Here is a 10,471-nt window from a genome sequence, read left to right on the forward strand (position 1 = left end):
CGGGGGGTGGGGGGTGGGGGCGGATGGCAGGGTCTGGGTCCGGCCTCCAGACGCCTGCAGCCACCACGTGGCCCCGTTGAGATGGTTCTCAGGAAACTCCCGAGGAAAGAAGGACTTGGGGGGCTCTCAACTCTGTGAGGTCCCGGGGCTTCCCTCCAAAATGCCACGCCCATCGTCGTCCTGGCCTGCCAGCTCTAGGTTCCACTTCCCCACGCCCGGTTCTCCTGAGCGGAGGCAGCGGTGCCTCACCTCCTCAGGGAAGTCTGTCAAGAGAGATTTTGCTCTCGGTCTGTTGAAGTCGGGTAGCCCATGGAGAGCCTAGGATTTGGAATCAGGGAGCCCTCTGCATCCGGAGCGGGTCCTCACACTGCCCTCCAGCCCGCAGAGCCAAGGGGGGCAGGCGGCAGGCGGCGTCCTCTTCCAGCCCGCCACCCCGAGACCCTCGTTGTCGGGGACAGCCACCAGGCCCTGTGTCCCCCGCAGGTCATCTGGATGTCAGCATGGCAACCGCAAACCTGGAGAACCAGCTGCACAGCGCGCAGAAGAACCTCTTGTTCCTTCAGCGGGAGCACGCCAGCACGCTCAAGGGGCTGCACGCTGAGATCAGGCGGCTGCAGCAACACTGCACAGGTACGGGGCCCCCAGCGAGCTCTGGGGACCAGGGCGGGGGACAGTCCCAGGCCTGCCAGGGCTGTAGAGCAAAGCAGGACCTGTCATCGAGGTCATCTCGCACTGGCTGGCTCAAAAGCTGTGCGGGGCGAGTGAGGAGGGGGTCTTATTCTTCTCTCTCTCTGGTTAACCCTATCATCGCTGGACTCCATTTGAACGCGTTACCTCATCCTCTTTGCCAAGGCCACACGCACGAGCGTAAAGCTGTAAAGCCAGCTCTCAGCTTACCGAGGACTTGAAGGATCCAGATGCAATGGTTAGAAGTTACAGTGCGTCTTGGAACCAATGACCAAAGTGTACTACACAGAGCAAGCTGCCTGCTAATTGTGGGTGCTGGAGTGTGTCATAGGGAAAAGAAGGGCCCCCTCTGAACCCTGGTAAGGACAGTGGCCGCTGATAGTTGCTGTCCTCACTCTTGCCTCTCATGCTGCCAAACTCTGCCCTGTTCGGGCAGGACTCGCAGGCTGATCGTGCGAATCGGTTGTGCGTTTTCAGGGTTGATGAAGGTCTTGAAATATACTGTAATCATACAAAATTAACATATATGATCTCCTTTTTAGATTTAACGTATGAGCTGACACTTAAAAGTTCGGATCAGACAGGTAAGAACTCCCTTCCCAAAAGCTGATGCTTCCTGTTGTTTCCTGTTGAGGCACACGTTGGTCCACCTGTTTCCACTAATTACACACGTAGAAGAAAACACACTTGCTGTGAAGAGTTGCACGTGTGACCAGGGCTCCCTGAGAAAAGGTTGGGAGGGCGGTTTGGACCCCTCGGTGTGACGAGGGGCTGTCGGTGGGGTGGGAGGGGTGAGTGCTTTTGTTTCCTTCTGATTGACACACGTACTTGGAATGCCTGTTCTGTGTTCTTCTGGGTTTTCTGATTTTTTACAGTGAGGATGTGCCCCTTCTGTAATCAAGAAACAGATGTGATTTAAACCAGAAGGAAAGAGGAGGTGGAGCGGGGTCCCACCTCCTCTGTGTCCGTGGAGCTTAGCACAGGACCTGGCACAAAGTGTGTGCTCTCTACAGACTGGTTGAGTGAGGGGTCACATTACTGGGTGGCCCCCAGAGCAGCGCTGAAGGTCTTTCTCTAGACTCTAGTCCCAGAAATGCTCCCCCAAAACCAGAGTCCTCAGGGACCCCCAGAACCATCAGCCTGATGGCAGCTGGAGGAGAGGGCACAGAGCCGGGGCCTCTGTGACCTGCCCCAAACAGCTGCCCCCCAGAACAGGGCGAGGCTTTTAAAAGTGTAGAAACCGCATTTGAGTCGACATGACTTTTTCTAAACAGGCCTCACACGAGCAGTAACTATTCATGAGCGTGTCTAGGTCCTCGTGACTGTTCCCCTGAGCCCGAGAGCACCATCCAGCACTGACTTTCCATCTGCGTTACCCGTGCCACGTCTCCTAAGTGTGCCTTCCGGGAGCCAGGACCCCCTTTTCCTGTGTGTGGTGGGTGAGGGGCCTGGGGACGGGGGAGGGGTGCCAGGCATCCCCTCCACAGCCCCTAGGCCAGGAACTGGGCCTCCAGGGGTTCAGGAGAGCAGGATGGCCACCTCCAGTCGGGGACTCCAGCCCGCACCCCTGCCATCCATGTCACCGAAATCAGGCTGTCCTTACTTCCTGTCCCCTCTGGGCCCACGCTAATCTGTAGAAACACCATTCTTGCCCTATATCCTCTCCAGGCGTGGTTCTCAGCCCTGAATCCCAAGGCCACCCGCCCACCAACCCGGCCCCTCATCAGGGGCTCGTGGTAACAGCTGGCATGGGGCATCTCCTGTGGGGGGGGGGCAGGGCGCAAGCCTCTCAGGTGGGCCTGGTGCCCCGCCCAGTGGTGGAAAGCACACGCAGACTCGGCTATCAGAGGAGCTGTTCGGCAGCTTCTCTAACATCCCTGAACCCGCATCCTCACCTGAGAGGCACCCACAAACACGGGTTCCGGCCTTACCACCAGGGCCTCCTACCTTCACGGACCACCCGCCCCGTTCAGCCGCCCTGCACCAGCGCGAGCACAGCCAGGGAGAGTCCTGCCGAAGGGCGGCCTGTGCGGTGTTAGGGGCAGGCCAAGGACCAAGGTAGGGCCTGAGCTCAGGCCCAAGGATGCCATGCTCTGAGAGATGCAGAGAGGGGACCCGTGTCGGGGGAAAGGTGGCAGCCTGGCATCCAGTCTCCTCCGCAATTTCAGAGCTTTGGTGCTCTAGACATAAAGAAAGTCTACATTTGCCTTTCCAAACCGTGCTTTGAATGGCACAGACAGATGGCTCTGCTAACAGTTTAATCCTAAGCCTTTGGAGAGGTCTAATACTCTGAAATTGCCCATTTTAACGTCAGCAGTTTTGAAATTTGGAATCATCCTTATATGCAATAAGCTGGAGAGCGGAATGGGGCCCCAAAGACCGCCTGATCTCCCACCCTTTCCTGGGGGGAGAGGACACGGAGGTGGCACGAGCGATGGGGGTCCTACCCTCCGTGTGGCCTGCGGGCACCGCGCCCATCTTGGCCAGGGGAACCTCCACGACCCCCGATCCCCGCACAGAAGGTCTCCCTGCCCACCCCCGGGCCTGGCCGCCCTGCTCTCGGGTTCTCACCCCGCCCCCTCGGCTTGTCCTTCCAGGAGACGGCTCTTCTAGAAGCAGCGAACTCAAGAAAAGATGTGAAGACCTGGAGGCCCAGCTGAAACTGAAGGAGGATGAGAACAACGAGCTGCTGACCGAGCTGGAGCAGAAGAGCGCGATGGTCGTCGTGCTGGAGAACAGCATCAAGGAGCGCGAGAGGCGGTACCTGGAGGAGCTGAAGGTGAAGAGCCACAAGCTGGGCGCGCTGAGCAGCGAGCTGGAGCAGCGCGCCGGCACCATCGCCTACCTGACGTCGCAGCTGCACGCCACCAAGAGGAAGCTCCTGAGCTCCGGCGGCACCTCGGACGGCAGCCCGGCCGGCAGCCCCGCGCGGGCCAGCTGCAAGCCGGCCCCGCCCAAGGACAGGCTGCCCGAGACGCCCCGGCGCCGCATGAAGAAGAGCCTCTCGGCCCCGCTGCACCCGGAGTTCGAGGAGGTCTACAGACTCGGGGCCGAGAGCCGGAAGCTGCTCCTGCGGGAGCCGGTGGACGCCATGCCCGACCCCACCCCGTTCCTGCTGGCCAGGGAGTCGGCCGAGGTCCACCTCGTCAAGGAGCGGCCCCTCGTCATCCCCCCCATCGCCTCGGACCGCAGCGCCGGCGAGCAGCCCAGCCCCGCCCGCGAGAAGCCGCACAGGGCGCACGTGGGCGTGGCGCACCGCATCCACCACGCGACCCCGGCGCAGGCCCCGCCCGAGGTGGAGACGCTGGCGGTGGACCAGGTGAACGGAGGCGGCAAGGTGGCGAGGAAGCACTCAGGGACGGACAGAACTGTGTGAAGGCCCCCCGCGACCCTCGCCCGCGCTCTCGAGGCACTGTGATCACGCCTAGGAAAAACTCAGCCGCACCTCCTGTTTCTTTTCTCTTTCAATCCCCACGCATGCCGAATTGTTTTCACGCCTGTCAACAGATTATTCTCCTGCGCCCCCTCTGCCCTCTGAGCGACACCGAAACACGATCGTGTCCCTGCTACAGAATCCGTACTTACATTATCGCTGCGGCCAAACACCTGTGTGCCGACTCGCTTGCTTCCAGCCCGGCTCCGCGGAATCTCAGCGCGCTCGCGGACAAGGCACGGGCCGCAGGCTGCGCCGCTGCTCGACGTTAACGACATCAGATAGTCACACGCCTAATTATAAAGTCGGAGCAACACATAACGACCTTGACCTCATCCCTCCCGTTTCCAGGGCGGCCTGTCCGGAGCAGCCCTGCTCCCTCCAGGAGACACCCCCCCCCACACACACACACGTAACCTCCCGACACACCCTCCCACGGGGGCGGCACGGGTAACCGAGCAGATGTATATTAAGTCACGGGAACTAAATAAGATGACGTCACTCCTCGTATCACCACGACCTGAATGTGTGTTGTTTTTTGTTAGTTTTATCCAAAATGTTCAAGATCCCAACAAACTTTATTTTCTAAACCTGCCTTCTTTCTGTTCTGTGTCTTTTATTAAACCACCCGAGGGTGGGCCTGTGGGGGGGGGGGGGGGGAACAGTGGGAGGGGAAGAAAAAGCGGCTGCCCAGACAGTGGGCTCACCCAGGGGTGCGTCCCGGGGTGGGGTTCACTTCCGGAAAGACGAGGCCCCTGCCGTGTCTCACTGCCCTGAGCCATCCCTTAGAACGTTCTGCGCCTCGGAGGTTCTAGCAAAAGCCAGTTGTCCCCGTGACTGGCCTCGCCCTCGTGTCCCTCTAGCGCTCAGCTCAGCCCTGTTCCTCCCTCGCAGGGTAAAGCCGCTCCTCGCCCCCGGCCGGGCCTGGCCGGAGTAGCCCCAGGGGCGCAGGAGGAAGGGACGCCCGGTAGCCGCCGGTCCTTCAGGTTCTACGTCTGCACCCAACCCCTCACAGCCTCACGCAGGAATCAAAACACCAGGCTCAGCACCCTCACCCACACGCTGCCAGGCCAGCGCCCGGGGAGCCGGGCTGGAGAGTTCTGGAAGGGTGTGGGTGACTCCGGCCTCATCAGCCCAGGGACGGGGGCCCTGCTGCCTCCGCGCAGCAGCCTCGGCCTTCTACCCCGCGCCCCAGCACGCAGCCCTCGCTCCAGAGAGGCGTCTGCTGAAAGAGACCTGGACCATCAAAAAACCACCTTTGACAATTTACGGTAGACTTCTCACTTGTGCCGTCGACATGCCAGGCAGTTTTGAGTTGTTCCCCTGAGAAGGAAAAGCAAATTCGACACGTCTTAAAATGCTCTTTTTGAATTTACTTTTTGAATACCACAGAATTCTTTTTTTAAAAGTTAAAAAAAATAAAACCAGGTTAACTCATATGGAAAGACATATAAATGGCTGATTTCAAATGAAAGAAAAAAAATCAGTGTCAACCCCCCTCCTGCCTCGAGAGGCCCCAAGAAGTGACAGCAGATGATGAGTCTTCACGAATTCCCAGCATATCCGTTGCTGGCCACAGACTGAATCTCGTGCCGTTTTCTTCACCCAGAGGGTTAATCAGAATTCAGGGTGAGGCACACCCCTTGCAGGACCCAGTGAGAAATGTGCTTCGTGGTAAAGAGATCGGCTTCAAAAACCAAGCCGACCCCCATGGCGTTCCTTCTCGTGGAGGTGGTGTAGACGGGCGTCCGGAAAGTGTTCTGCACAGGAAAGGGGCGTGAGTTGCCGGTGCAGGCAGAGGGGAGCGTGGGTCCCGGGGAGGGCGAAGGCTCGTCTAAGCGCTACGGGTGCGGAGGGGCCCCGCGAGGTGCCGGGCTCTGCTGACACCCATGAGAAGCGGGGTCGGCCGGCAGAGCAGGCCGTCCTGCAAGGGCGCCTGCCGTCCACACCGGATGTAGCTACCTTCCGATCCACACAATGCGCCACAGCCTCCAACCTTGAACCCGCGCCGCCCCCGGAAGGCTCTGCACACACGCATGCGCACGCGTGCATTGTTCCCCCGGGACGTGGCCCAAAGGCTTCCCCCAGCCCTGAAAGGCTAAGAGGCCCTGTGCTAAAAGGCAAGACTCTTGGAAACCACCTGGTGTCTAACTCCAGTCAGAGAAGAGGGGAGACGGGGCAGGCATCGGCCTTTCACCTGCAGTTTGAGGCGATGGGCTTCAGTGGGGATGATCTTCACGACCGGCAGGTCGACGGCCAGCATCTTGGATTTGCTCTTGATAAGACATCCTTTTTCTACATCCCAGTCAGCGCCTTCTAGATAGAGTCCTGAGACAAAGCATCCTAGAGGCACCAGGGGAGAGCCGCACTTAGGTGGAGGCAAGTGTCATTCTGCCCTGCGAGCGGCAGCTCTAGCAGATGCGCATATGGACAAACAAAAGGGTAACTAACTGATTCTCCTTCCCCAGACACAGCCCCGGCCTCTTCCCAAAAGGGGTGGCCACCATTTCTACCCCGCCCACTTTCCTTTTGTAGAGCCCAGATGGGACACCCTGGAGACCCCGTGACCCTCCATATGGCCACAGCGCCATGGAAGAGGGGTGGTCGCCTCTCCCCAGCAATGTGGCATCAAGGCCCACAGACTTAGCTGGCCTCGGGCCCCAGAGTCAGCTGGCACCATGGCCACCCCAACACTGCCAGTCCCTCTGAGACCTCGCTGGCCTTCTACAAAGGGGACTGAGCGCTCCACAATGTTCACCATAAACCCCCTCTCCCTAAGCTAGCTGAAGAGGGCTTTTGTGCTTGCAGCGAGATGTCCTCTAAGACACGACCCCCCGGGAAACCACAGTTTCCAGCCGCAGTTCACACAGTCAGTAACCAGTGTCTAAGGGACTTGACGTTATAGCACAATTGAACGGTTCCCGCCTGGCCCATCCTGCTCTCTGGCTACCATGCCCCCGGGCCTTCATGGGTTCCAGGGAAGCCACCTGGCGATCCAGTTCTTTGTAACCTAGTAGCCCATTTCCCACAGACAAGCTGGGCGAGTGTGGCTCAGCTCTCCCCTGACATCAGCCCACGTCTCGGTGGAAAAACTGGAAAAGAAACATCTGGACTCACCCTCAGAGACGTCAAGCCCCACGTGGACAGCACACAAACATGGCCAGTATTTGCAGCAGTCTGACTTTCCGGGCCCACACTGTGCTCAGCCCTTTTGAGGGTGGCTTGGGGAGGGAGACCCTACATGAGAGGCCGTGAATCCGCAGGGAGCTGACCGTACCTTGTCCCGCCCGCTCATTCACTTCGTCTGCATCTTGGAACTTGGTCACTTGCGTGAACAAGGTGGAGCGGTCCAGCGGCCAGCCGTTCCTCCGGCAGGTGGCCTGCACCAGGGCCGTGAGGTAGGATTCTGGGATGTGCAGCCCCGAGAGCCACATCACACTGGGCTCACTCTCGGTGACCTGGAAAGAGAAGGCAGCTGGTGAGAGCCTGGGGCTGCCATCCAATGCCAGGGTCAAAGCTGACAAATATGTAGTTCACGTTAGGGGCAGGAAGATGGTGTTGGGACAACTGGCAGCCCACTGGGAAAAACAAGCTGGAGCACCAAACTCCAGGTGGAGCCAAGATTTAAATATAAAAAATACACCACATGCAGACTCCGCGCTTCCAACTGCAGGGGGCGTGGGTTCGATCCCTGGTCGGGGAGCTAGGATCCCACGCGCCGCGCAGCGCGGCCAAAAAAATAAAAACAAAACAAAACTAAATAAATAAACCACAAAAGTACAAATCAAATCTCCAGTGAATGTTTTCAGAATCTTGGAGTGGGGAATACAAAACCCAGAAGCCATAAAAGAAAAGACTGATCTATTTGACTCCATTAAAATGTAAAACTTTCCTATGGAAAAAACCCCACAAAATCAAAAAGCTTAAGGCAAGCTGGGGAAAGATCTGCAACACCAGCAGACAAAAGGGTTAATTCCCTTGATGTACAAAGAGCTCTTAGAAACCAGTTTTAGAAGGTGGAGAACTTGAGGGGCTTCCCTGGTGGCGCAGTGGTTAAGAATCCGCCTGCCAATGCAGGGGACGCGGGTTTGATCCCACGGGAAGATCCCACATGCCGCGGAGCAACTAAGCCACAACTACTGAAACCCGTGCGCCTAGAGCCCATGCTCTGCGACAAGAGAAGCCACCGGAGAAGCCTGAGCACCGCAACGAAGAGTAGCCCCCGCTCACCGCAACTAGAGAAAGCCCGCGCACAGCAACGAACACCCAACGCAGCCACAAAAAATAAATAAATAAATAATTTTTTTAAAAAGGTGGAGAACTTGATAAAAATGAAATCAAGGTACAAAGTTCATAGAAAAACACAAAATGTCCATAAACGTGTCAAATACACTCAGCCTCACCATAATTAAAGAAATACACAACCAACATAGTTGATATTATTTTTTACCTATGAAGGAGAAAAAGATCCAAAGTATTAAGAACACACCATGTTGCAGAGAGGTGAGGAAATAATCATTCTCGCACACTGTTGTTTCAAGTTCTCTAGAAAACCATCTGACAAGAGCTGTCAGAATTTAAAATGCACACGCTCGGATCCAACTCTTCCATTGTACCCATGGAATATACTCATATGAGTCTCCAAAGGCATGTGCACCAGAATGTTGTTCGTACTAGCAAAAGAAAAAAATCCAAAAAGAAAACAAAAAAACAATGGTAACCACCTAAATATCCATCAGGGGAAAGGATATGGGATATCTGTGAGATGGAGTAGCCTAGAAGGAATGACGTCTAGATGTACTTAGATGGAACAATTGCCAAGATAGACTCTTAGATGGATAAATCAAGTTGTGCATAGTATGCTTCAAAGTCTTTCTTTTTTAAATATATCTATTTATTTAATTTATTTATTTTTGGCTGGGTTGGGTCTCCGTTGCTGCACGCGAGTTTTCTCTATTTGCGGCGAGCAGGGGCTACACTTCCTTGCGGTGGCTTCTCTTTGTCGGGGAGCACGGGCTCTAGGCGTGCAGGCTTTGGTTGTTGTGGCGCGCGGGCTCAGTAGTTGTGGCTCGAGGGCTCTAGAGCGCAGACTCAGTAGCTGTGGCGCACGGACTTAGCTGCTCCGTGGCATGTGGGATCTTCCCGGACCAGGGCTTGAACCCGTGTCCCCCGCATTGGCAGGCGGATCCTCAACCACTGCGCCACCAGGGGAGTCCCCGAGGAAGGGAGTCTGAGACCATTGCAGAGTCTGAGACCATTTCCAGAGCACCCAGTCAGCTCCTGACAGAGGTACCGCTGGGGAGGGGAGAAGGAGTCGGGAAGTGGTTTGAGGGGGTCCAGGCCGAGCCTGGAACCAGCAAGCAGACCGCTGCCTCTCACTCACCCACGTCGTGTACTGGCTGAACCTCCGCAGGAAGTAGGGCATCCAGTTTCCGAGGGACTTTAAGGTGTCAGGGGCAAGCTTCCTCCAGATACGAGGGATTTGCCCAAGGAAGAGGGATCTGGCTACATCGTCTAATTCACTGCTCATCCCAACTCCTCCAGCCAAGGCCTGTTTATAGAATCAAGAGCAGTCAGGCAAGACTAGCGGAAAACCCAGCGCTCCACCGAGGCAGGAATTTGCACTTGAGGAGCAGGCTTACCCTCTGAAGTTCAGCCAGGGACGTGGACATCCGTATGACAAGCCTGTTGAAGCGTTGCAGCTCCTGCAGGAGCACCACTGAGGTAGGGGAGGTGGCCATGCCCAGCTGCTTCCTGACCAGGTCCAAGTCAAAGGCTTTGGGCATCTTGTTTGCTATGTCCTTGGCCACATGGCCAGTGTAATCATCTCGGCTGATGGCGGTGCTGCATTCCCCTGAAATCAGGACACTTTTCAGAGAGAGCAAGGCAAGCGCAGGACCGGGGTGCCTTCTGGCTCTCAGAAGGGCACCAACAGTACGGAAGCTATCAGAACCCGAAGCAGCACTTTGCGCCAGCGCCCTCTGTCCCCGGTCCGATGGGCACAGTCCTCTGCAGGGGACTTTACCCGTCTGAGGCTGCAGCTCCAGCAGGTGAGACCACATGTCTCGAGCTGCCTGAGTGTAATATCCAGTCTCAGCGTTGAGGTGCAGCCCAAACACTTCAGGCGTGTTGGCCAGAGGGAGGGCCTCAATGGCTTCTGTAATGGGAGAGAACGGCGGTTACACCGCCATGCCACCTCCGATTCCCGAGGGCCCACAGCCTCGACGTCCCCACACACGTTAGACTACGTTCCACCTCTGAGGATGACGTGCTTTTAAAATAAGAATTCTACACCACCTTGCCCAATACAGTCCTGTGTGCATCTTTTTTTTTTTTTTTTTTTTTTTTTCC

General features: G+C 56.8%; 2 protein-coding genes across 2 annotated transcripts in view; one reads left to right on the top strand and one right to left on the bottom strand.

The window, feature by feature from the left end:
* CCDC92 (coiled-coil domain containing 92) overlaps positions 1-4,063 on the top strand; it is a 5,143-nt gene extending 1,080 nt beyond the window's left edge. The window contains exons 2-4 of the mRNA XM_007448656.1: positions 484-630; positions 1,230-1,271; positions 3,285-4,063. Of these exons, the coding sequence (XP_007448718.1) occupies positions 484-630; positions 1,230-1,271; positions 3,285-4,063 (968 nt within the window). The remainder of the gene's footprint in view (positions 1-483; positions 631-1,229; positions 1,272-3,284) is intronic.
* Positions 4,064-5,490: 1,427 nt separating this feature from the next.
* Positions 5,491-10,471, bottom strand: part of DNAH10 (dynein axonemal heavy chain 10) — a 140,356-nt gene continuing 135,375 nt past the window's right edge. Inside the window, exons 70-75 of the mRNA XM_007448657.1 lie at positions 10,146-10,277; positions 9,763-9,974; positions 9,504-9,671; positions 7,398-7,578; positions 6,318-6,463; positions 5,491-5,880 (exon numbers count right to left, since the gene is read on the bottom strand). Of these exons, the coding sequence (XP_007448719.1) occupies positions 5,734-5,880; positions 6,318-6,463; positions 7,398-7,578; positions 9,504-9,671; positions 9,763-9,974; positions 10,146-10,277 (986 nt within the window). The 3' untranslated portion in view covers positions 5,491-5,733. The remainder of the gene's footprint in view (positions 5,881-6,317; positions 6,464-7,397; positions 7,579-9,503; positions 9,672-9,762; positions 9,975-10,145; positions 10,278-10,471) is intronic.

The sequence above is a fragment of the Lipotes vexillifer genome, unplaced genomic scaffold (assembly GCF_000442215.2).
Source record: "Lipotes vexillifer unplaced genomic scaffold, Lipotes_vexillifer_v1.1 scaffold21, whole genome shotgun sequence".
Lineage (NCBI taxonomy): Eukaryota > Metazoa > Chordata > Mammalia > Artiodactyla > Lipotidae > Lipotes > Lipotes vexillifer.